Genomic DNA, 27,093 nt, shown 5'->3' with positions numbered 1-27,093 from the left:
GCAACCTTAACTCTGACTTACTAGTTTAACATTACAATGATATTGTAAAAAAGCAATAGCTCGTGCTTCTGGAATTTTGCATTGTGCAGGTGTGTATCAGTATCAATAACTGTAGGTGAAATTGTTTGGGAAATAACAGAATGAGAAGGAGGCACATTACAGTCTCTCAGGTTTATTTTATAGTATTATGTTTAACTTAGAACTTCAAGTGTAGACCCGATGGTTGTACATATCAATAAGTGCTGGAGTTTCACTATTGAAATGGCCTGTAGTGAATGTTTTTTTGTTGGTGGTTTTAGAAGTGTTTTAAATTAGAAGTATTGTGTGACATAGAGTATCTACATTTCTATGTCCAGAATGCTAGCGGCATGACGTATTACATTAGCTTCTAAGTAAAGGTTTCTAGAATATTTTTATTACTAACAAGTCTTTCCTATTTTTTTGAGAGTGTGTTGAGTAGGAAGGAAGAGAAGGTTATTATACACTTAAGATGTCACTTTCCTTTTGTTATCTCTATTGGGGCATTAAGGCTGTAATTACTTGAATAAGGATGACAGAGAAAAAAAAGGCAGAGGGGGTTGAAAAAGTGTAGAATGTTGTGCCCTAGCCAAACTCGAACCAGAACAAACTACTGAGGAACCAAGGAAGTTTTGTAAGCAACTGTTTTCCAAGCTCCCATGTGAACGTTTTGAACTCTAAATCCACTAGTCCATAGAAGTCCTCCAAAAAGTAGCAAAAATTAAAAAGGGGAGAGTTAAGTTCCATCTACTCAGTATAAGTAGCTTGTAAAAAAGTGCAATACACAGAATTGTTTTGCATATATTTTAAAAGAAAATTATGGAGGATACATTACATGCAAAAGTCATTTGAGAACACTTGTTTTATCTTGTTAAAAACATCCATGTGCCGCAAAGATGTCATGATTTTGACTCATCTTTTACAGAAACTTCTGGGAAGATAATGTTCATGAACTGCCCTCCCCTCCAAAGATGGCTCATATTCCTAATTTCAAATTTCCCAATAGGGGCCCTCAGTGAGTGGAATGTACATACTGTAAAATGTCAGTGCATGCTTCCAATTCTGTTTGCTCTGTGTCCACCTGCTGCCCTAAGGATAAATCTCTCAGTCTTGATTGGTAAAGTGAAATGTAGATTTGTTTTTAAACTTCAGGTCAACAACAGTGATACACTCAGATTGCAATAAAATAGTTTGATCTAATATAGAAGTAAATAAAATTGATATACACTTACTCCACAAACTGCAACTTGCATTATTGCATCAAATCCACCTTCAGGAGAATCCAAATTGCCAGAAATGTGTTGTTTACCTACAAGTTCATTGAACAGCTTTCCCTCACTGGTAAGATTGAGCACGTTTTTGTAACTAAAGGGACTCGTACAGTTTTGGTCCCCTGTACAAGGGTTCCTGAGTTTGGCTGGTGTGGTACTTATATAAGGCATCACAGTTTTCTCCACAAAGGAGCCAAATCCTAAAACAGAACAACAAAATCCCTCAGTCAGAGTGTAATTCTAGTATATATAATCATGATGGAATAGTGCACGGTTCAAAAAATTTCAATTTCCCCCCTCAGTATTCCAAGTATTCTTTTGGAACAGTTTCTAAACTGTCCTTTACTAGAAGAATAGCAATAATATGAATATTGCTCATTTTTCTTTTACTATTTTTTCAGACAATCCAAACAACACATCAGTAAATTCAACTTTATTATTTTTAAATCTACAAATGGGATTTTTCCCTTTTCCCACGCCCATAAATAATGAAATCTTTCTTACCAATTCGAAAATCTGAAGTTATTTTCTCCATTTCTGTCTTTAGAGCAGTACCAAGACTCTTCACATTCTCTAAATCATCCTTCATGGAGTAAGAGAGATCCATAAGGTAATAAAGATCAATGGGGTAGTCTTCAGCTCTCTTAAATTTTAAGGAAAATGTCTGTGGTTCACCTAAATCAACAAAAATAAACCCCATTCATTACAAAATGCAGAGTAACCGAACTGACATGAAATATACATTCTTAATTGAAGGTCTTTCACCAATGTCCTAAAAAAAGGTTCACTCCAACCATGACTAAGGTAACTTCTATAACTGGAAGTGTTTATTTGCAAATTAATATGTCCAGGATTTTCAAAAGTGACTAACAATTTTGCATGTCCCATATGAAACATCTTAAAGAAGCCTGATTTTCAGAAAGGTTTGAAGGCCAACTCTCTGAAATCAGGTCCCTATAGGTTGTCTTATGTTGAATACATGAAAATCTGTGACACCAAAAATCAGTAGTCACTTTTGAAATCTTGACCTACATATTAATTTCAACAAATAATGTTCCTGCAAGATAAGTAGCATAGCTTTTTTTTCCTGTCTTTTATACCACTAAAACACACAAACACAAAAGACTATGCATATGTAAAATTAAGGAGGTAAAAAAAAACCTTAAAGTAAATTAAGAGTTGGTTTATTTTTCATCCCATCTCACCCTGTTGTGATTACTTATTACAGTCTTAAAACATGGGGTGAGTTTATATAACATGTAATAATAAAAAAATCCAACAAAGATAGATCCCTTTTACATGACAAAACTCAAGGATGAAAGACTTATTCCAAAATTCCTTTTTGCAGAAACATTGACTAATATAGTCGACTGAGTGTCTCACAGTGAAACTAATCCTTAGAATTCCAATGCCAACTCTGGCCAAGGAAACACTGGTTTCCAAGATTATTACAGATTGCAGCTTGTCCCCCTTAGATCTGGATAGGCTTCATTAGGGCTCTGTATACTCAGACCCTACCAATGTGAAGGTTTCTGCCTGGAAGTGCAGAAACGGACACTTGGAACTTAGGGCTATGCTCGGGACCTTACTGATATTCTAAAGTCGTGAAAAGATTCTACCCCTAAAATGCTACAGAAGGATTTGGAAAACCTTTTACTACTGGTGTTAAGAGTGAAATCTAGTTCCTCTTCATGAACCATACAAGTCGGTTCTAGTTTCTTCTTGACTATTTTAAATTACCCACAGGCCAAGCCTTTGAGGCTCTGAAACTCAGGAAGACAGACACACTGACCGTTTCCCTTCATACTTCCTGAAAGTTATTGCCAATGTGAAGCTTCAAGTCAAAGTGCCACCTGCAATGGTAAGTCACTTTAGTTTCACAAACTCCCATGAAGCCACCATTCAAACCCTCACAAAGTTTCTCTCCTCCATCTGACTCTTAAAGTCTCATTTTGGCAGCCATTACTTTGTCTTGCAGAGTTTCTTAGGATTCTAGTTGAGACAGTTGCAAACTAACTTTAGTTCTACCCAGATAAAGTAGTTCTTGGATGAGCTGATTCCTAAATCAATTCTCCATTTTATCCAAAAGATGGCAAGACTTTTCATGGAGCCTACCAGATTCCTAGATCTCTGGGGTACTATTATAATTTTCTCTTGAAAGAACTCTGTTTTCCTGTCCAAAAGGAGCCAAGTCTCTATTTCAGGGATGAAAATGGCTACACAACTACCTTGTGGTTTGTGCTCATTCATCTAGGTCTGTATCCACTTCTTTGGCCTCCTAGAACAAGGTATCTTATATGGAAATCTGCAAATCTGGCTGCTGGGCTTCTGCTCTCATGGTTACCAAACCTCAAAAACTAGTTTTCAAATAGTTCAGCCTTTGGGCACAGAGTGCTTTGGTAGACAGCAGTACTCTCATAACTTTTCATTCTGTGTGTTTTTCATCTTCCCTCCCTTTTATTATTAATCTACAACTCTATTTGTTGAATACATGAAACAGATGGACACACTCCAGGATGACAGGTCAAAAGCACTACAAAATGGGACAATTTTGTCTTAACCTGTAAACTAATCTTTTCGTAGGAACAGCTTTACTAATGCAAGCCCCCGACATGTTCTTTATCATCTTTTGTTTTTATCTCAATATTCTGTGTAAATTATGCCCATCTAGCTAAGCTTTACTCTCATTCACAGGTTATCTGAGCGCCTGGAGTTACAGGGATGGAACTGCTCTTCTTCAAATCTCTGTGCTTCCTAGCAACAATCATCATTATTGCAGAAAGACATATGTAGCATTCAAAATATCAAATTCATAAATAATACTGAAAGCCTAAAAAATATATGAAGACCAGAATTAATAATCCCCATACCTGTTCGCAGCTTCAGTACTAATTGCTGTGGCTGGATCTGGGTAATGTCCTCTGGTTTGAGCTTTTCTGTAGTATCTTTGCTACGATTTGTTACCTCTTTATTTTTGAGGACTCCTTTGGTACCTCTAGGATTTTCTATTTCATCTGGAGAGCAGCCCTTACTCTTTAGTGCTGCCAAGTCATCACATCGGGCAGAAGTTGGCTCTCCTTCTTGTAAAAATTTCTAGACGATATGGGGAAGAACATCATCAAACTCACAGCAATTTACAATCTGTAACACATGGCTTGAGCACATAACACTACTTTTGGTATTTACCCCATTATTTTTATGCACCAAGAACCTCTTGAGACACTAGGATGACCAGACAGCAAGTGTGAAAAATCAGGACAGTGGGTGGGGGGTAATAGGAGCCTATATAAGAAAAAGACCCAAAAATTGGGACTGTCCCTATAAAATCGGAATATCTGGTCACCCTAAGACACACTGGCAATTTTTTAAAAGTGTATTTTAAATTGTAAAATATAAAACTCTGAAATATATTGTTTTACTAAATTTAGTAATGACTATAGTGAAAAATTTATCCAGTACAGCAGCTTATGGTTAACTTTACTAAAGTAAATCTGTGCATGTGACTGAGGCAAGGTTAAAAAAAAAAAAAAAGTGTTCAAAGTCATTCTTCCAACAGAAACATGAAGTCACTATTCAATTAACTATTCTGAGATGCTCGAAAACCACCAACAACAAATGAGACAATCTGTCTTTCCTCAACTAGCTTACAAGAAACTGAACATATTTAATTGATATGTGCGGCAACAGAACTTTAGTTTTGCTTTTTTTGGAAATCTTGTAATTAAATAGTACATCACAGTATTTGGGTAGACTATAACAGAATTTGATGACCCGAAGAAGAGCTCTATGTAACTCAAAACTTTGTCTCTCTCACCAACAGAAGTTGGTCCAATAAAAGATATTACCTCACCCACCTTCTCTCTTTAGTGATGTATACAACTCCTGACACATTTGGGAAAAGTTCAATGAGGAGGAGGAAGAGTAAGAAATGTACTTCTGAACTAAAGAGTCTTGGACAACTTTGTCTTGAACAAAAGCTACCATCCCACAATCCACAAAAGCATTTTGACCTGTAAATACAGTATGAATACATGCACTCATATGGCTTCCAGTATGAGGCATTTTTAATCACTGGAAGAAAGGGGAAGTTTTTTCAATACACAAGCAAAAATTGAAGATATTTATGCATGGCTCCTAAAATGTGTCAGACATATTTATTTATGTGAAACTGGCCAGGAGCTACATGCAACCAAAACGACAAAGTTGAAGTTTACTAAATATATTCCAATATTTACAGAGGGTATGTGTGTGGAGCAGTAAATAGGTAAGGCTTCCAGTCTTATTAAGTATAAGTCTTATTACTAAAAATCAGGAAACTTACATTATAACTTGCATTTGGCAGCAACCACTCTAGTTAAAATTGTAAAACACTCTCCATTAAAATTCCTGTTCTCAGTTTTGTATAGTTTTCTGAAACATTTAAATTTCAGGTTAAGATTTTCCATACCTGATCCCTGTTCAGGTTTTTTTTTTTTTTTAGTTGGAACAAACAGTTCAACATATGTGGCTAAGACTGTAGAATAAATTGTATGATATTATATTGTATTATTCGATACATAAGATCAGACCCTGTACGTTCAATCTTAAATTTTGCACTTCCTGACTTGAGTACTTAATTACATAACCTTGCATTCTCTCTTCTTTTTTTTTTTTTTGGTATGAAATATAAACCAAAAACACCAATCCACCCTAAGAATCAAATACTGAAACTTTAACATCTAAACCTCTTAAACCTCCCCCTCTCAGCTTCCCTCTTCCACTTTGTCTGTATTTAAAATTACCAATCCCCTAATGTCACTGGGAGAATATAATTAAACACATCCAGACAGACTCCAGGCTGGAATGATTTTAAATAACTATGAGACAGATCTCCTAAAGTCTGTGTGCCCTTAACATCTGGCAATGAAAGAGAGATCAAAATCTCTGGCACTTTCTGATGGGCAGACCTAGCCAATCCAGATTTCATCCAGTTATTTAGCATAAGATACTTAAATTGTTCTTTAGCTTTGATTTAGACATTGTAGACCCTGAAGTAAATGGCTACTATTGAAAATCCTAAAATAGGGTAAGAATAGATAGTTTTTAGGGTACTAAAACACCTAAGACAAAACATCAGAGAAAGCATTTCACAAATATACTCACTTGCGCTTTGCACCAGCCACAGTTTGGTCCTGCTTGTATACATTCCCCACATGATTTTGCATTAGCTTTTATACAATCACTTCCACCTATCAGGGAACAAAAATAAATTATTTCATTTTAAAATATGCTGGTAACCACACACTTAATTTTAAATAAATTCCTCGCTACTAGCCATGTAACTCAAGTTCAAACAGGCCATCAAGAAAAAGCAAAATATGAGCTATTTTATTATTATTATTATTACTGCTTCTCTAACATGTTACCATGACGTACATGAAGGCAAACGTGTGCTATTTATATTAAATGAAACCGTGGTAAAAATATACAGTTCAACTTTACTTTAAATCAGTCTATTGCTGAATTCAAGATTGTTACAACATTTAGATGTACCTGGTTGGGCAAATCCATGCCAAATCGAGCAACATAGTAGTACAACCCAGATGAGCGAGTTGAAATTTGTCTGGAAAATAAAATGTAAGTAGTTGAGCTACTAATATACCAAAATAGTAGGACAGCATGGTAATATGGACATACAAATGTGATTCAGACATTATTGTGATGACATGCCTCCATTAATCTTAGGTTAGGTGAGTGTGTTATGACCTGGTTAAACAATATATGATTGTACTTCTAGTATATGCAGATTGGATGTTATACTAGGAAGGTACCACTGTGGAGAGTTTACTTTCAAATTATTTTTTTAAAACTCATCTTGACTTAATACAGTGAAGTTAGAACCCTGTAAGGAATATGAGGGCTTTCATAAACATTCAGTTTGCAGCAAGCTAGGGTGTGAATCTGCCCCTCCCTAGCCTGCTGAGCATGAACTGTTCATGGGGACCCTGCTGATACACACTAACAATTCCTCGGTGTGTTCTGATCTACCCTGCTTTGAAACAGCAGAAGAGCAAAGAATACTAACCCCTAGTGCAAGTCTTCAGGGTCTGTATGGACAGTTAGTGAACAGCAGGCTAGTGAGGGATAGACTCACACTCTAGCTTGCCGGAAACTAAATGTTCACGTAGACAAGCCGTAAGTAGCACAATTTTTTCCCTCCAATATGTATTACTTTGCATTTATCAACACTGAACTTCATCTGCTATTGTGATGCCCATTCATTTTGTTTGGTTAGCTCCCTCTGATGTTCTTCACAGTCTTCTCTGAACTGACTAACCTAATCAACACTGTCATCTGCAAAATTTTGCTACCTCACTGCTCACCCCTCCATTCGATTGTTAATACATATATTAAACACTGCACTTAGTACAGAACCCGGAGATATCCTGCTGTTACCTTTTGCCACGATGAAAACTACTAATTTATTCCTTACTCTTTGTTTCCTGTCCCTTAGTCAGGTTTTGATCCATGACAATACTTTGCCTCTCATGCCGGGACAGCTTCATTAATTCAGTAGCTTCTAGTTAGCGATCTTATCTAAGGCTTTTCAAAAGCATAAATAAATTATGCCAGTTGGTTCTCCTTTATATTTTATATTATTGACACTTTCAGTGTATTCTAACAGATTTGAGAGTCATGATTTTTCTTTGCAGAAACCGCATTCTTTAGAACCTATCATATCATGATCTTCCTGGTGTTTTATTTTTCTGTTTTTAATTGTTTCAACAAATTTACCAAGTATAGATGTAAGGCTTACTAGTCTATAATTCTCTGCATAAAAGTAGATGATTTTTTAAAAAATTAAAATTGGATTTTTTTTTAATTTAAATCAAATAGAGGGGTTTAAAATTTATTTTGACATTATATCAACCTATGTTAATACCTAAACTTACTATAATTTATTAACATCATTTAATTATAAAAAATAAAATTAGGCAGTACATGTTTGCTGCTAAGTTTTAAAGAAAATCAAACCACTGAGCTGGTAGAAGTCACTGGCTAAACACCTGGAACCAGAGTTTGTTGAAATGATAAACCAGCTTTTAACAGCAGCATCCTCTTCTGGAGGTGCAGAGAATATTTTCTTCATTTCAGTTTATTCAACTAATTCAGTTCAATTACTTGCTCCTTCAAAATTAAAAAAAAACAATTGGAAATTGAAAAAGCAGGAAGACTTGTTTTCCCTCTTCCAATTTATGAATAAAAACTAGGTGTGTCTAGTTCTAAACTAGCGACTAGTTCTATAAACTTGAAAGACATGGTGACCAAACAAACAAACAGCTCAATTCACTAATTACAGATCATATTTAATTTGTTAAATAAATCGGTTAATTTTAAATGCAAAACATGTTTTGATTAACTCACTTTTTTCTAATGTATCCAGCTCATTTAAGGTAGCTTTATTTAATCAATACAAAATTAAAAATGCTGTTTGTGCATTTTAATTGATTTTTAATTTCCATCCAAATAGAGCTTGACACAAATCAGAAGTAATAAAAAAAATCAATCAATCTAGTAATAATTAAATCTAGTAATACCATAATTAAAAAGAATGTAAAAATTAAGAATCTGAATAAATGCAAATTATGTTTCATAATTGCTTAAATAAATATGTATAGTTATTGTGTATCCTCCTGGTTACCAAAAAGAAGCATTAAATTTAGTGTAAAGGCTATATTTAGCTGTAAAACAACATGATGTAATGGTTAAAAACCAACGAGAATCAATCTTTCTTTAGGTAAAGAATTAAAAAGTACAAATCCAAAACAAGATTAAAATCAAGGTTCCCTGCTTGCCAATTTAAGTCATGATTAAAATCAGTGGATTTAAATCAATCCACCATGCTTCAACCACTTCATACTTAAGCTCCATCAAATCTACTGGACGCATACCATTTGGGCCTGGTACCTCATTTTTATTATGAAAAAAGAGCAGTTATCTCCCTGTGGTGATGACTGATGCAGAGAAATCATATAGTTTTTTATAAACCTCCTTAATTGGTCCCTTTATCCCTGGTGATCGAGCAGACCCACCAATTTAAACTAAACATTAGAAAAATGCCCTGATTTTGTGATATGTTGGACTGAATAATAGCCTCTCAAGGAAATTTGTGGAAGCATCATTTTTCAGTTATTTAAAATCAGACTGGACAAAGGCCCTGTATAATATACTAAAGAGAACAGGCCGGCATTTTGATATGACCTAACAAGTTTTCCCTCCTTATTCCCCCAGCAGTCAATTGTTATTTTAGGAAGATATCACAGTGATGAAAACACTCTTTTCCTGTCATTTCATTTAGTCCAAATGGCCATAAATTAGTTAAATAAATGCAGCATTTTCAAAATAAATTACTCCTGTTCTCAGAATGAAGGTTGGAGAAGGTCATAATATAGATAATCCCAGGTTAGAGTGCAGATTCTAGTGTGTACAATAATGCTCCACAGTCTGTTGGAATATAAATAGGTATGAAATGTTTTTATTTCCATGGTTTCATACCATAGGTAGTTATTTGAAGCCCTCCCAGACATCTTGAAAGTACCATAATTAGATGTAATGGAATTTAGGCAGGAAGAAATCAAATTTAGTAAGGTATTTTACTGTGCAAATGTAAAAACTCAGAAAAACTATTAAAAATAAGACTCAGTGATCAGTTAGAAATAAAAACACAAACATAATTTTCACATAACTATTTACAAAATAAATGTCTCATTCTGAGTGACTTTAAAATGACTTTAAAATGGATCTGAAAATGTCAGCAATCAGGCAAGACAAAAAAGGATTAAGTCTTTTCTTTGCACTACAAATCTTAATAAAGATATCCCTAAAAATATGACAGGTTTCAGAGTAGCAGCCGTGTTAGTCTGTATCCGCAAAAAGAAGAACAGGAGTACTTGTGGCACCTTAGAGACTAACAAATTTATTAGAGCATAAGCTTTCGTGGACTACAGCCCACTTCTTCGGATGCATATAGAATGGAACATATATTGAGGAGATATATATACACACATACATACAGAGAGCATAAACAGGTGGGAGTTGTCTTACCAACTCTGAGAGGCCAATTAATTAAGAGAAAAAACACTTTTGAAGTGATAATCAAGATAGCCCAGTACAGACAGTTTGATAAGAAGTGTGAGCATACTTACAAGGGGAGATAGATTCAATGTTTGTAATGGCTCAGCCATTCCCAGTCCTTATTCAAACCGGAGTTGATTGTGTCTAGTTTGCATATCAATTCCAGCTCAGCAGTTAGTGGTTTTGTTCAGTGATGTGTGGTTGCTGGTGAGTATTTGCTTTAGGTGGTCACATAAATACCACCCTATACCGGAAACCTACTGACCGCTACACTTACCTACATGCCTCCAGCTTCCATCCAGGACACACCACACGATCCATTGTCTACAGCCAAGCTCTAAGATATAACCGCATTTGCTCCAATCCCTCGGATAGAGACAAGCACCTACAAGATCTCTATCAAGCATTCTTAAAACTACAATACCCACCTGCTGAAGTGAAAAAACAGATTGACAGAGCCAGACGAGTACCCAGAAGTCACCTCCTACAAGACAGGCCCAACAAAGAAAATAACAGAACACCACTAGCTGTCACCTTCAGCCCCCAACTAAAACCTCTCCAGCGCATCATCAGAGATCTACAACCTATCCTGAAAGATGATCCTTTACTCTCACAGATCTTGGGAGACAGACCTGTCCTCGCTTACAGACAACCCCCCAACCTAAAGCAAATACTCACCAGCAACCACACATCACTGAACAAAACCACTAACCCAGGAACCTATCCTTGTAACAAACCCCGATGCCAACTCTGTCCACATATCTATTCAAGTGACATCATCATAGGACCTAATCACATCAGCCATACTATCAGGGGCTCGTTCACCTGCACATCTACCAATGTGATATATGCCATCATGTGCCAGCAATGCCCCTCTGCCATGTACATTGGCCAAACCGGACAGTCTCTACGCAAAAGAATTAATGGACACAAATCTGACATCAGGAATCAAAATACTCAAAAACCAGCGGGAGAACACTTTAACCTGTCTGGTCATTCAGTGACAGACCTGCGGGTGGCTATATCACAACAGAAAAACTTCAAAAACAGACTCCAACGAGAGACTGCTGAGCTGGAATTGATATGCAAACTAGACACAATCAACTCCGGTTTGAATAAGGACTGGGAATGGCTGAGCCATTACAAACATTGAATCTATCTCCCCTTGTAAGTATGCTCACACTTCTTATCAAACTGTCTGTACTGGGCTATCTTGATTATCACTTCAAAAGTTTTTTTTCTCTTAATTAATTGGCCTCTCAGAGTTGGTAAGACAACTCCCACCTGTTTATGCTCTCTGTATGTGTGTATATATATATATCTCCTCAATATATGTTCCATTCTACATGCATCCGAAGAAGTGGGCTGTAGTCCACGAAAGCTTATGCTCTAATAAATTTGTTAGTCTCTAAGGTGCCACAAGTACTCCTGTTCTTCTTTTTTCTAAAAATATGAGTAAGCTACATATTATGCATATTTTATAAGAAAAGAACAGGATTTGAATCCTTATAAACCACTGTATCCAGAAAATTATTCGACTTCTAGTTTCCCTAATTATTATGGAAACAAACACCTGGTAGTAATTTCATAGTGTTCTAAAATGGTGCATATGGTCCTGTTTTCTCTACAAGCATATAGCCAATCAGGGTGAAATTTCAGTTCTTAGGCACTTTAAATTTTCTATGCAATTCTTATCTGGTTTCTCTTCATAACATTTTTAACAGAAATTACACTATTTGAAAATGGGCTCTGGCTGCTCATTTTCTTTGGCAGTCTTACATTTCTTTGCTGACAGATTTCTTTTTAAAAATGTCTATTTTTCAAAAATATTGGAAGAGAAGAGAATTATTAGTAGATCTGGGGCAGTGGGGATAGGCTTTTTGTTTTCTATAAAGGATTTAGGAGCATTTTTAGTTGCTACTGAAAGTTTACATACCCTGTACCCAAGCCTGATTGATAGGGAATAGGTGCACCGAAGATGGACTGAAAATCTTCTCCATCAGGATCTACACTTTTTTATCCAATTTTATACTACAATGGAAAAGGTTTCACATGCTGCCACAGGAGCTGCATTTCTGTCCCCAACAGAATTGCCTTCCCCATCAAACTGCTAACCCTAATTTAAACATTAAAACAAAACAAACAACTAGGAAATTAAGACACACCAAAAAAAAAAAAAAGTGCAGCAGTTAGGGTTCTCTCTCACACACACAATACCTGACACAAAAAGAAATGGAAAGCTAAGCTACCTAACAGTGCATAATCCTCTAATTCCCACACACCTTACCAATATCCGACTACTGTACACCAGAGACCATGCACTGCATCCTGAATTCTGCCCCACTAGGGGTGTGAGCCTTCCCTCATCCTCTAACTTCCCATGTGCACATACGCACCCTTTGCCAAATTACCCTCTCAAAAACCAACTGTCGCACTTAACATCAGGTTTCAGAGTAGCAGCCGTGTTAGTCTGTATCCGCAAAAAGAACAGGAGTATTTGTGGCACCTTAGAGACTAACAAATTTATTAGAGCATAAGCTTTCGTGGGCTACTTCTTTGGATGCATAGAATGGAACATATATTGAGGAGATATATATACACATACAGAGAGCATGAACAGGTGGGAATTGTCTTACCAACTCTGAGAGGCCAACTAAGTAAGAGAAAAAAAAACTTTTGAAGTGATAATCAAGATAGCCCAGTACAGATTTGATAAGAAGCAAGTGTGAGAAAACTTACATGGGGAGATAGATTCAATGTTTGTAGTGGCTCAGCCATTCCCAGTCTCTAGTCAAGCATAAGCTGATTATATCTAGTTTGCGTATCAATTCAAGCTCCGCAGTTTCTCATTGGAGTCTGTTTTTGAAGCTTTTCTGTTGCAAAATTGCCACCCGCAGGTCTGTCACTTAACATCCACAACTATTAATGTTTGGGGGAAATAACTGGATAAAGGGGTCTGTGCGGAATGTGATAGAAGGGAAGAGTTAAGGTTGCAGTATGTAGTCTCTGGTGTACCGTACCTGTGGTAATAGTAATAAGTGTGCCTGTGGGTAGAGAAAGGTATGTATTCTTAGGTAACCTTTGCATTTCCTTGCTTTTGTGGGTTTGTACCAGATATATTGTGCATGTAGAAATCCTATTTCACAATTAAGTTTTTTGAGTATTAATTTACAAAAAGCTTCAGTTTAAATATAATATATGCTGCTTCTTTTCATTGTATTAAATTCAATACGTAGAATTAAATTGCTGGCACCACACAGCCTTTACCGTTAGTGGAAATGAGAAATTATAAGCAGATCACCTTTTTAGGGCAGCCTAACTGTGGACGAACAGCAAATCCATGCAGACTATATAAATAAGTCTACAAAGATGTGACACACTGTTGAAGCTATGACTAAGGCAGCTTGGAACAGAAACATTCCTGAGGAAGTGCAGCCCTATGATGAATGTAGTTCTGGGCACAGATTCCTCACAAAGTTAACAACTAAAATGTCTTTTTCCATATATGGGAAGGCCAATGCCTCTCCTGAAACAAGTGGCCTACCCATCCTATACATACCAGTTCACTTCCTTTAACTGTATTGCTTGATAGTTTTTCCATCTGGGCTGTTAAATAAAACATTTCAACAAAGATTTGTATCTCTGATGATTATGGATCCAGACACTCCTAGCAAAGTCACAAGCACCCTCAAGCTCCAAGCGCCTCACAGCACTAAACCACACGATATTGTACCAGAATATAATTGATTGCTACAGCAAATGCATGAGGACATTGTTTAGGTATTTTAAATAAACCACTTATTTTTTTAAAAAAAATCTGCTTTTTCTTAAAATGCTACTATGATCTTTTTTTCTGATTTAACCATTTTAAGTTTAAAAAGACCAAACCTGCAAAAGGTTGAATCCTCACTGCTATTTACAGAAATTTTTCCAGCTATCAAATCATCCAGTTTCTTACAAAAACAGCTTAAACTATGTCCTCATGAGAACTTGATTTAAAATTAGGATTGCCAACTTTCTACTCCCACAAAACCCAACACCCTAGCCCTGCCTCTTCCCTGAAGCCCCGCCCTTCATTCACTACATTCCCCATCTCTAGTTGGCTTTCTCCTCCCCACCCTGACTCACTTTCACTGGGCTGGGGTAGGGGGTTGGGGTGCTGGAGAGGGCTCTGGCTCTAACTGGGGGTGCGGGCTCCAGGGTGGGACCAGAAATTAGGGGTTCAAGGAGTGGGAGGGGGCTCCAGGCTGGGGCCGGGGTTTGGGGTGCAGGAGGGGGTAAGGGCTCTGGCTGGGGGTGCAGGCTCTGGGGTGGGGCCGGGGATGAGGGGGTTCAGGGTGCAGGAGGGGGCTCCAGGCTAGGGGGTTGGGCTGAGGGATTCGGAGTGCGGGAGGGGACTGTGAGCTGAGGCAGCGAGTTGGAGTGCAGGAAGGGGTGAGGGCTCTGGCTTGGGGTGCAGGCTCTCGAGTGGGGCCATAGGGTATGGGAGGGGCCTTTGGGCTGGGACAGGGGGCTGGCGTGTGGGGGGGGTGAGGGTTCTGGCTGGGGGTGCAGGCTCTGGGGTGGGGTCGGGGATGAGGGGTTTGGGGTGCAGGAGGTGGCTCTAGGTTTGGGGGAGGCTCAGGGCTGGGGAAGGGGGTTGGGGCTTGGGCTTACCTCAGGCAGCGGCACAGCGGGGCTAAGGCAGGCTAGCCCCCACCTGTCCTGGCTTCACGCTGCACCCCAGAAGCAGCCGGTAGGTCTGGCTCCTAGGCAGGGGGGCCAGGAGGCTCTGTGCTCCTATCTCGCCCGCAGGCATCATCCCTGCAGCTCCCATTGGCTGCAGTTCCCAGCCAATGGAAGTCCAGACCCAGTGCTCGGGATGGGGGCAGTGCGTGGAGCCCCTTGGTGCCCCCATCTAGGAGCAGGACCTGTCAGCAACTTCTGGGGTGCAGTGCGCAGCCAGGACAAGTAGGGACTAGCCTGCTTTAGCCCCACAGCACCACCGACCAGACTATTAATGGCCTGGTCGGCGGTGCTGACTGGAGCCGTCAGGGTCCTTTTTCAACCGGGCATTCTGGTCAAAAACTGGATGCCTGGCAACCCTACTTAAAATATTTCTGCACATTAACAACTGTCTAATGGTATTTTAGCAGAGTGTGTGTATGTACCTATTTTACAGAGGAAGGTTTGTATATAGCCTTGGATCTTTGGACATGTGGCTTTCTGAGTTTCCTTGCTATTTGTATTTATCTGTATTATGTTTACTTGGAAGGTTTTTAAAAATAAAATAACAGAGAAAAAGTTTTGAGGCTACTACTTGTAATCACTCATAAGGAGTGTTCCAGTTGTCAGTGAACAAAAAGGATAAAGGCTCCTTTGTAACATAAATATTTTTAAACTGAGAATGAAACATATGCATATTGTTTAATGTGCCAGTTCCTGTGACATTTAGGTGCCAAGGTTCTCCCTCAGGAAACCCCAGGCATCTTGAAACTTTTTTTTCCCTTTACTACATAAACAGTTAACTATCATCTATTAAATTAGTGGTAGCATAAATGTACTTGATACAGAGGATAAGAGTAATGGAAATATGAACCTTTCCAAGCCACCTCATCCCTTCTCATATGTTCAGCTTGTTGGAAGTATTGTAGTCTTAACACATATAAAGTTTGTTTTACACAATGTATATGTGATACAGTATACAACCTGCCTGGGGTGTGGATCAGGAAGCTTCAGGATTCTGGGAGGCAAAGGTTAATGGGCAGACACCAGAAGCAGGTGGAGCCCATTAAGTTAGTTGCTGACACCACTAGGAAAGCTGAACAACTACAGGGAGTGAAGTTGGCTATCCACCTTCAAAGAGGATCCAGCTAAAATGAGTGAATTTGTTTTGAAGCCTGGTTTAAAGGTAATTTGGTATTTCTGTTTATCTTTCTGAAACAAAGAGAAAACTAGAGATTTTTGTTTACTAAACACTGAGACAGGGAAATTTGGAACTGGGTGCAGGACAATCCCTAGAAGAGAATTTTTGTTTTATTGATTTATATTCCTGAGGGTTTATTTAGTTATTTATTTTGAGGTGGTGGGAGAGGTGTTCAAGACCTTTTGCCCAACCTAAGTACAACACTGTTGCAATTTACTCTACCCTCGATACTAACTGAGTATCCTTAAGTTACGTGAGTTCTGTAAGCAACAACTTTTTAAGTTCCATAGCAGCACTAGACCACCAACTAATAGATTTCTGGTATTCTACAAACTGTCCCCCCTCCCTTTCTTACACCTTCCACCCAAATGGGTTCTGAAGATCCTACTAGGGAAGCACTATGTCCATAACTCTGAATCTTAATCAGAAGCACTGATCATTAGATGTGATAATCTGTGCTTCTGAACAGTCAGTGAGATTGTCAGTTCTATCATATATTGCTATAAAATATAAGTAATGTGGGGAGTAAAGTTTTTAAAAGTGCTTGAGTGATTTAGTCTCACTGAAAATCAATGGAACTAAAGAACCTAATGGGATTAAGGGGCTTTCTAAATCTTGATTCCCAGGTGTCACAATTCCCAAATGTCATAATTTAAGATTCATATATAAACAAATATCAGTCTATAACATCACCAGACTCAGACCAGGGCTCAATAAAACTGAATTGCAACTACTCATAAATGAAGTCTCTAGAGTATTGCTTTTTATATGTAGGATATAGTTCAGAGATGAGCAAACTACAGCCTGCAGGCCACATCTGGCCCATGGGACCATCCTGCCCAGTCCTTGAGCTCCCGGCTGGGGAGGCTAGCCCCCTGCCCCTCCCTTTCTGTCCTCCCTCCCCCACAGCTGCACAGGCAGCACTCTGGGCAGCAGGGCTGCGCGCTCCTGCAGGGCAGCGCGGCAGCATGTCTGGCTCCGGCCAGGCAGCGAGGCTGCCAGACATGCTGCTCTGAGCGGCACAGTCAGGGGGGTTGGATAAGGGGCGAGGGGTCCCAGGGGCAGTCAGGGGACAGGAACCTGGGGGCGGTTGGATGGGGCAGAGGTTTTGGGACGGGGAACGGGGGGGGGGGGGGGGAGAATAAATGTGGGAGTCCCACGGGGCCTGTCAGGGGTATGGATAGGGGTCAGGAGATGGGGAACGGGGGGGTTGGATAGGCACGGGGTCCCTGGGGACCTGTCAGGGGGCAGGGGTGTGGATAGGGGTCGGGGCAGTCATGGGACTGGGAGCAGAGGAGTTGGATAGGGGGTGGGGTCCTGGGGGGCGGTTAAGGGACAAGGAGCAGGGAGTGTTGGATGGGTCAGGGGTTTTGAGGGGGGCAGTCAGGTGGCGGGCAGTGGGAGGGGGCATATAGGAGGTGGGGGCCAGGCTGTTTGGGGAGGCACAGCCTTCCCTACCCAGCCCTCCATAGAGTTTTGCAACCCCAATGTGGCCCTTAGGCCAAAAAGTTTGCCCACCCCTGATATAGTTGGTTCAGAATAGAACAGCTCATGTTACAGGCTACAATGTCTTGATTATCAGACTCCTGTTAAAGTCTCTGTAGGCTTGCTGTCATTGATTTCAAAGTAGTTCTATCCATATTCAAGATTCTTGAATGGATATGGTATAGTCAGTCTTTCCAGCTGAATATTGTGGTCAGAATTAATTTGTTTTGCCTTAGTTGTAAGCTTAGCTTCAGGGCACTTTGTTTCTATGTATTTCCAAATATCCCTCACCCACACCCACCTACTCTTCCCCCCACCTCCCCAACCTATGAAATTCACAGACTAATGTAGGGGTCAGCAACCTTTCAGAAGTGGTGTGCCGAGTCTTCATTTATTCACTGTAATTTAATGTTTCGCGGGCCAGTAATACATTTTAACATTTTTAGAAGGTTTCTTTCTCTAAGTCTATAATATATAACTAAACTATTGTTGTATGTAAAGTAAGTAAGGTTTTTAAAATGTTTAAGAAGCTTCATTTAAAATGCAGAGCCCCCCAGACGGGTGGCCAGGACCTGGGCAGTGAGAGTGCCACTGAAAATCAGCTCGCGTGCTGCCTTTAGCACATCTGCGATAGGTTGCCTACCCCTGGACTAATGGAATTGAAGATGCTAAACTTCACCTAATTCAGAGTCCAAAGAAATTCACATAATTCAAAAGCTATAATAACTAGTCAGCTTTGAAGGACACACATATCCATTATTGTCATGATTGCAGCTGGTGAAGTGTCCTAAATAGATCCCTTATGTTGACAGAAATCATGTGTGCTATGAGATACTTCATATTAGAAGAAATTAACTTAACATAGGTACATGACAGGGAGAAAGAAGGAGTGCAAGAGAAGCAGAAAGAAGTAGGGAGGACAGAGTGACAGGAAAGGAGGGCATAGAAAATGTTGAGAACAAAATTAGCATAGTATGAAAGATGAGAAACCCAAACAGGGCGGGAGAAGGGCAGAAATAGAATGAGCAAGGGAAAAGACTTCAAATGGGCCACACACAAGCTGGGAACAACAGTCCTTTGAAGGAACCAGGCTGCAAGGGACAATGTGGGGACGCTGCAACTGGCAGAGGCCTGTTTCTTTGTTATGAGCCCAGTGAACAATGGCCTGCATCCCAGTATATGCCCCATCATTCAGTGCACTGGAATGGCCTCCTAGAAGGAGCAATGTGGTTTACACTGTTCCTACTTCAAGACCTTATAACCTTTTTTCTGCCTTTAATGGTTGCACAGTGCGCAGCACAACAGGAGATGGTTCATTACTTGGGCTCTTAAGGGCTACTATAATACTAGTAATAATTTAATTTAATATACTTATGCAGATTCTATTATGTTAAGTGGTTTTTGAAGTGTTAACCAGGTTTATACAGTTTAGCGGGGGGTCCGGGGACAGGGGTGTGTGGAAGGGGCAGGGGTTCCAGAGGGGCCGTCAGGGAACAGGGGGAGTTGGATGGGGCAGGAGTCGAGACAGGAGGTGGGGGCCGAGCCATGACCCCTCCCCTAACCGGCCCTCCATACAATTTACGAAACTCGATGTGGCCCTCAGGCCAAAAAGTTTGCCCGCCTCTCGTTTAAGAAGTTATTCTGGCAAACATATCAATGTTAGAAAGGGAAGTACTGCTTATAGACATGGGGGATTTTTACAGCTTATAAGTTATGCATAAACACCGCACAAAGGAAATGAATTAGAACTGAATTGAGACTTAATTCCTGGTGCGATTGTTAATACTTTATTTCTAGGGCTGTCAAGCAATTAAAAAAATGAATCGCAATTAATCACGCTGTTAAACAACAGAATACCATTTATATAAATATTTTTGGACATTAACCTCATTTTCAAATATATTGATTTCAATTACAACACAGAATACAAGTGTACAGTGCTCACTTTATATTTATTATAAATATTTGCACTGGAAAAATAAAAGAAATAGTATTTTTCAATTCACCTAACACAAGTACTGTAGTGCAATCTCTTTATCGTGAGAGTTGAACTTACAAATGTAGAGTCATGTACAAAAAAAGAACTGCATTCAAAAATAAAACAATGTAAAACTTTAGCACCTACAAGTCCACTCAGTCTTATTTCTTGTTCAGCCAATTGCTCAGACAAACAAGTTTGTTTACATTTGCAGGAGATAATGCTGTCTCCTTCTTGTTTACAATGTCACCTGAAAGTGAGAACAGACGTTCGCATTGCAATGTATTTACGCACCAGATATGCTAAACGTTCATATGCCCCTTCATGCTTTGGCCGCCATTCCAGAGGACATGCTTCCATGCTGATGATGCTCATTAAAAAAAATAATGTGTTAATTAAATTTGTGATTGAACTCCTTGGGGGAGAATTGTATGTCCCCTGCTCTGTATTTTACCCGCATTCTGCCGTATATTTCATGTTATAGCAGACTCGGCTGATGACCCAGCACATGTTCGTTTTAAGAACACTTTTACTGCAGATTTGACAAAGCGCAAAGAAGGTACCAATGTGAGATTTCTAAAGATACCTACAGCACTTGACTGAAGATTTAAGAATCTGAAGCGCCTTTCAAAATCTGAGAGGGACAGGATTTGGAGCATGCTTTCAGAAGTCTTAAAAGAGCAACACTCCAATGTGGAAACTACAGAACTTGAACCACCAAAAAAGAAAATCAACCTTCTGCTGGTGACATCTGACTCAGATGATGAAAATGAACGTGCATTGGTCTGAACTGCTTTGGATTGTTATTGAGCAGAACACATCATCAGCATGGACGCATGTCCTCCGGAATGGTGGTTGAAACATGAAGGGACATACGAATCTTTAGTGCATCTGGCACGTAAATATCTTGCGACGCCGGCTACAACAGGGCCATGCAAACAAACGCAGAGGTCACCAGTTATATCTAATTAAAATGCTAGTGATACAAATTCATGTATTATTTTACTTGTGGTTTATGCCTAATCTCAACTGCAGCATCTGCATCCTTTGCTGCAAAAACTGCTTTGGAACTTCACAAATGCAAGTCCTTGCTATCCTAGAACTCAGATGACTTATCCAACCACTATATTAGAGAGAAAACAAGAGAAAGAAGTTCACTTCCGTTATCTTCCATCTTGTGTTATTCTGCAATCTCCTTGGGGCTGGGATTATTACAAGAATAATGTCAGTCCTTATGTGATGCATGGCTAGAAAGGGTTAAACATCCTGCAAAATAAATAACCCACAGAAGACATGTGGGGAGATAATGTTTGTGTTTTTGTGTATTTATATATGTATGAGTAGGGTCTACAATGTAATCAACAGTCCCTGTTTATGCTGTATTCTGATATCATTTAAATGAATTGTAAACACGGGATATCTTGGTATTCATCTCTTTGAAATGTACTGTGAATGGTGGAGGAAAAAGCAAATGGACTTATGTTAATTCGTATAGCTAAGTACAGGTGATGGACCTTCTTCAAAGTCATCTGAATTACCTTTTGTTCCTTGAGGAAATACCAACTTGTCAAAGAGGACATGAAATTATATAAAAGAGCCTTGGGGACTGATTCGGTCATCTCAGATCTGCTTAGGCTTCATCAGGGGAAGTTTGAGTCGCAAGACTGAGGTCCCAGTTATGCTGGTACACCCTGAATATGAGATTTGGACATTGGACTATGACCTATGAACTATTTCTGAAAGAACTCTTTGCAACTACAAAGCTCACCATCTCTGCTGTGAATCTGAACCTCAATGAATTGAACCCATATCTGTATGTATATTGAGCTTTTAAGCATACTCTCTCTTTTGTTTTTTAATAAATTTTAGTTAATAAGAATTGGCCTAGCGTGTATTTGGGTAAGATCTGGAATATTCAATAACCTGGGAGGTAATGTGTCTGATCCTTTGGGATTGGTAGAACCTTTTCTTTTATACGATGAAATAAGATTTTCAGAAATAATCATATTTGACGTGGGTACCTAAATAGAAGCTGGAGGCTGGATCATTTTAAGGGAACTGTGTTGTTTGGACTTCTAAGTAACCAGCAAGATAATAAAGAAGCTGTTTTATGCTGTCGCTTCTCGGCTCTATGAGCTGTGGCGCAAACGTAGTATCTAAGTATTGGAATATCCACCAGCTTTTTAGGATTTGGCCCCCCATTCTTTGCAGTTCACCCTAATTGAGGGACCATAGCTGGACCCCCTATTACACCGGTCACAGTGGCGTAGTCGTGGTTGGATACACATTACCACAGGTTAGTTGGGTTTTTGGATCAGAACCACATGCTTGTCAAAATTTAATTTTGATATTGCAGAGTTTAAGGGTTAAACAGTTACAGTGAGTGACCCATGATCAAGATCCTGACAGAAAAAACCCTCGAAGAATTGTGCTCACAGAAGGGGTGGTCTTTTAAGAAAAAGGCCCAAGAGTAGGAACTGAAAAAAATCTGTTAATTGCCAGTGATAAGGAAGCAGACCTAGTGAAAATGCTTGCAGTGAGAAACCAACAGCTAGAACTCGAATAAGAGCAAAAAATGGTTGATAAGGAAGGAGAAGTTGCTGAAAGAGAACGCCTGTGTTTTGAACATGAACAAAGAATGGCATATATTCAATTGCAGGAACTAGAAGCTAAGGCAAAAGTGGACAACTCAAGAGAATAAAGGAACAGGAACTGTATCTTCCTGAAAAGCCAGCTCCTCTCAACAACAGAGATGGGGATAGAAATCTATCCAGTTTGTAACGATGTTGGTATGTTGTTTGACTCTAAGCGGTTGTCTGTGTGTAACCAAATTTACCCCAACACTGCCACCTTTTATGTAAATACTTTTACTGTGAGCTTGAGTGAAGGTAACCCCATAACTTATGCAGAGAATGTAAAAGTCAATGGTAAAAGCTGTTTAGGGCAAATTACAGCTTCTGACATCACTCTTGTTAAAGCAGATCATGTCAAAGAGGAAGATTATTTACTAAATAAGAGTGTGAATATTATAATCCTCTGTGAGTTTATTGTAAGTGTGCTTTTAGCCAGAATCCATCTTGAATGGAATGGTGTTAAACATGAAGTTATAGCTTGTGTAAGGAAGTTACTGCCTAAGGATCTTTTGATTGGGGATGATGTTAAAGCTTCGTTCAATCAGGCTGATATAAATCAGTCACAGGAAAGAAATAATCCTGAACCTGTGTCTATTACGGGCAAGGATTTGCCTATGGAGGTCTTTCTATTTAAGTGGCCCAGGAATGGTAAATTAAAGTCTTACTTGCAATTTGACACTAAAACTTTCTGGAGACTCTTGTGTTGGGTATTTAACACTTTAAGTCCAGGCTGTAGAGGCCTTGTTAGCATGCAAGACACACAGTCCATCTTAACATTTCCACTTCAGCTGGATAGAAGATAAAAATCCCACATAGCAATTTATGCTTTTCTAGTAGCATACATGAATGTCCTTTGTGCCAATATAAAATAATCCTATTATGTTTTCCAGCCTCCACTCCTCCTATTAGGAGGCTATTTTAGTTTTGTGTACCTTACAGGCTGAATTTATCCACACACAATATTTAGTTCAGCATATAAATATAGTTCTTACACAGCTGACCACAACTGGTGCTCATGATTCAGTTCTGCCTTTGAAATATACCTTGTTCTTCATAAAGGCAAGCTATCTATCCTACCTTCATTGTAAAGAAATAGCAGGGGAAAAGTATGTATTTTTATTTTTAAAAACTGTAGAATCTTAAGCAAGGTTAATGCTATTTGCTTCTTACAAAAAGGTCTAGAAACATTTCACTGCATATTACCACAGTGACATTTTGAAGGAAGCTATCAGTTGGCAGACCACAGAGTAACCCAACATTTAAATAGAAATCTTGTTTTACATAGCAACGTTCACCTTTCAGTGACTGGCGCAAAGACATGATCAAGTAACCTCTGCTTTTTTCTAGATATAATGTACCAGATTTTAACTGACTTACATTTAACCATAATTTTAGGTATAACTAGGGTGACCAGACGTCCCGATTTTATCGGGACAGTCCCGATTTTAGGGGACTTGTCCCACGTCCCGACCTTACATTGGTCGGGATGCACTTTGTCCCGATATCGGGGGGACCGCAGCAAGCCGGCGCCACTCACCTCTTCCTCCTGGGCCCTGGGGCAGCGCAGCTGAGCTCCCGGCACGGTGGCACCAGCCCGCCGGCCGGCAGGCAGGAGCCTGGAGAGTTCAGCCCTGCCCCAGGCACACAGAGGCGGCAAGGAGGTCTCCACTCCGCTGCGTGCTGCAGCGGGGCGGGGACAGGCTCGTAGACGCTGGCAGCAGGCGCCGGGCAGAGAGCCCCACCGCTCCCCTCAACCCGACCCGCGCGAGCGATGCAACGCGACCCTAGGAGCCAGAGGGAGGGACCTGCCTGCTGGATGCTTCCTGGGAGCCGCTCCAGCAGGTAAGCACTGCTGGGACTCACCTGGCCCCTGGTAGGTCCCTCTGGGGGGGGCTCCTGGCCAAGCAGGTGTGAAACCTTACCTGGCGGCCAAAGGGGGGGGGGCGACTCCCAGGGAGGGTTCGGGGCTGTGGAGAAGGGAGCGGGGCGGGGAGACCAGCACAAGCCACTTGCCTTTCTCCCTGTCTGCACTGCAACAGATTTGGGTTTCTCTTTATATTAAGGGGCAAATTCACATGCAAAATTCTCATTGAATTCAATAGATGTTCCATGCATATGACGACGCCTGGAGATGGCCCATAATTTAAACAATGACAGAGGCAGACATGGGGCTTTATTACACTGTTGAAGAAGAAAGTTTATCTAATATTTGTGCATATCTCAGACACTTGAATGTGTGCCCATGTCTGTTGCAATCGATGACAATCTAGATAGGTTGTAATCTCTGCTCCTTTGTTCTCTTTCAGTTTATTTCAACTATAACACTTTATTGTGCTCACACATGGAAAAAATATTGTAAATTTGATTTACAGCCTTATTAATACTCCCCGTTGGACTTTGGTAAACCGTCATGGGTATTTTTATGACCTTCAATACTGTGGTATCTGTGCACCTCACAATCACAGAATCATAGAACTGGAAGGGACCTTGAGAGGTCATCTAGTTCAGTCGCCTGAACTCATGGCAGGACCAAGTATTATCTAGACCATCCCTGACAGCTGTTTGTCCAACCCGCTCTTAAAAATCCCCAATGATGGAGATTCTACAACAGCCTTAGGCAATTTATTCCAGTGCTTAACCGCTCTGACAGTTAGGAAAAACTTCCTAATGTCCAACCTAAACCGCCGTGGCTGCAATTTAAGCCCATTGCTTCTTGTCCTCTCCTCAGAGGTTAAGAAGAACAATTCTTCTCCCTCCTCCTTGTAACAACGTTTTACGTACTTGAAAACTTATGTCCCCTCTCTGTCTTCTCTTCGCCAGACTAAACAAACCCATTTTTTTCAGTCTTCCCTCATAGGTCATGTTTTCTAGACCTTTAATCATTTTTTTGCTCTTCTCTGGACTTTCTCCACAATCTTTAACATATTTATCCTCACAACTCCCCTCTGAGGCAGGGAAGTGCTAATATCCCCATTTTACAGATAGCCTCTCTGTGCATCAGTTCCCTAAGGCCCAGATCCTCAAAGGTATTTAGGCACTTAACTACCATTGATCTTAATGTGAGTTAGGTGCTTATTTACCTTTGAGGATCTGAGTCTTAAGTGGCTTACGCAAGGTCTGTGATGGAGCAGGGAAGCTGGGTCTCCCAAGTCCTATGCTAGCACCTTAACCACTGCACCCTCGTCTCTCATTTATGTTTCATCCTAATCTGTGACTCTCCATACTTTCATTGTCTGTCATTAATGTAATATTCTTCTAAACAAGATTGTAGTAGCGCAGTGCACTGAAGTAACTGCCACCTCTTTTTTTTTTTTTTTTTTTAAAACACCACACTCTTCGCTAATGATTTCTACAGGCGCCATGTCACTCTTCTCATCGAATGAAATGTTGCTCAGATTGATGAAAGGGCAACAGATACGTAATCTATTAATTTACAATACTTGAATATGAAGGGCTAGATTGTGCCTTTATACCTCAGTCCTGAGTAGATACATAGAGCTGAAACACCCTATGGGAGCTCAGCCAAGGATTTCACCATGGGGAGACACAATCCATCTGTGAACTTCCAGATGAGCCTGCTACCCCTAGTCCTGTGCTTATCCTGCTCTAGTCCTCCTTCTCTTCCTTTGAGGAGATTTATCTTCCTGGGGTGTGCACAGAGGGATTAGTCTCTGTGGTCCCTCAAATGCAGTGACTATGGCTGGCCATTGGCAGGGCTTCATTGGGGAAAGGTTTTGTGCCTCCACCAGCATCCCCCCCACAAGGGCAATCTGCTCTTAAGCAAAGCTGTTAATTGGACAAACTTGTGTTCAGTTACTGGTAATAGTTGAAGCCTGATCCTGCAAATGCACATGTGAGTAACTTTACTCCTGTGAGTAGTCCCACTGAAAGTCAGTGGACCCACTCACAGTACTAAGCACTCTGGCCCTAGGCTTTAGTCACTATAATGTCCTAAGTGGGCCATAAGCCTGGGCCTTCCAGAAAGTCACTCTAGGCCAGGGGTCGGCAACCTTTCAGAAGCGGTGTGCCGAGTCTTCATTTATTCACTTTAAATTAAGGTTTTGTGTGCCAGTAATACATGTTAACGTTTTTTAGAAGGTCTCTCTCTAAGTCTATATATAGTTTATATAACGAAACTATTGTTGTATGTAAAGTAAACAAGGTTTTCAAAATGTTTAAGAAGCTTCCTTTAAAATTAAATTAAAATGCTGATCTTACGCCGCCAGCCTGCTCAGCCCGCTTCCAGTCTGGGGTTCTGTTCACCTAGGCTGGGTGTTGGGGGGAGGTCAGGGCTGAGGGCTGGAGGGTGTGTTGGGGGGTGCAGGGCAGAAGGCTGGGGTGCTCGGCTCATGGAGGTGCTCCCAGCCCCCTGCCCTGAGCGGCTCATGGCAGGGGGCTGGTAGGGATATGCTCTGTTCCACCCCCTTCCCCAAGGCCCATCCCTACCTCTCTCTGCCTCCTCTACGGAGCAGCGAGCACGCTGCCGCTCGGCTCTGCTCCGCTCCCCCTCGCAAGGGCCGTCGCCAGCAGGGAGAAGGGGGAGGAGGAGGAGGGGGAGGGGCCGGAATGCACCAAGTTGTGGGAAGAAATGGGGGAGGGGGAGAGCTTGGCTGCCGCAGGACCAAGCTTCTGCCTCCTGCCCCCGCAGGGGAGAGCGGTGGGCCAGGCCTCCCCCCTCCCCCCCCCTGC

General features: G+C 40.4%; 1 protein-coding gene across 2 annotated transcripts in view; it reads right to left on the bottom strand.

The window, feature by feature from the left end:
- The window catches only part of ITGB1 (integrin subunit beta 1), a 77,984-nt gene that overhangs the window by 36,669 nt on the left and 14,222 nt on the right, over positions 1-27,093 (bottom strand). For both annotated transcript variants that reach the window (XM_005290977.5, XM_008162917.4), the window contains exons 2-6: positions 6,822-6,891; positions 6,432-6,517; positions 4,160-4,382; positions 1,794-1,964; positions 1,251-1,489 (exon numbers count right to left, since the gene is read on the bottom strand). In XM_005290977.5, the coding sequence (XP_005291034.2) occupies positions 1,251-1,489; positions 1,794-1,964; positions 4,160-4,382; positions 6,432-6,517; positions 6,822-6,891 (789 nt within the window). The remainder of the gene's footprint in view (positions 1-1,250; positions 1,490-1,793; positions 1,965-4,159; positions 4,383-6,431; positions 6,518-6,821; positions 6,892-27,093) is intronic.

The sequence above is a fragment of the Chrysemys picta genome, chromosome 2 (assembly GCF_011386835.1).
Source record: "Chrysemys picta bellii isolate R12L10 chromosome 2, ASM1138683v2, whole genome shotgun sequence".
Lineage (NCBI taxonomy): Eukaryota > Metazoa > Chordata > Testudines > Emydidae > Chrysemys > Chrysemys picta.
The sequence above is the reverse complement of the archived record's forward strand: the minus strand, read 5'-3'. Positions and strand labels throughout refer to the sequence as shown.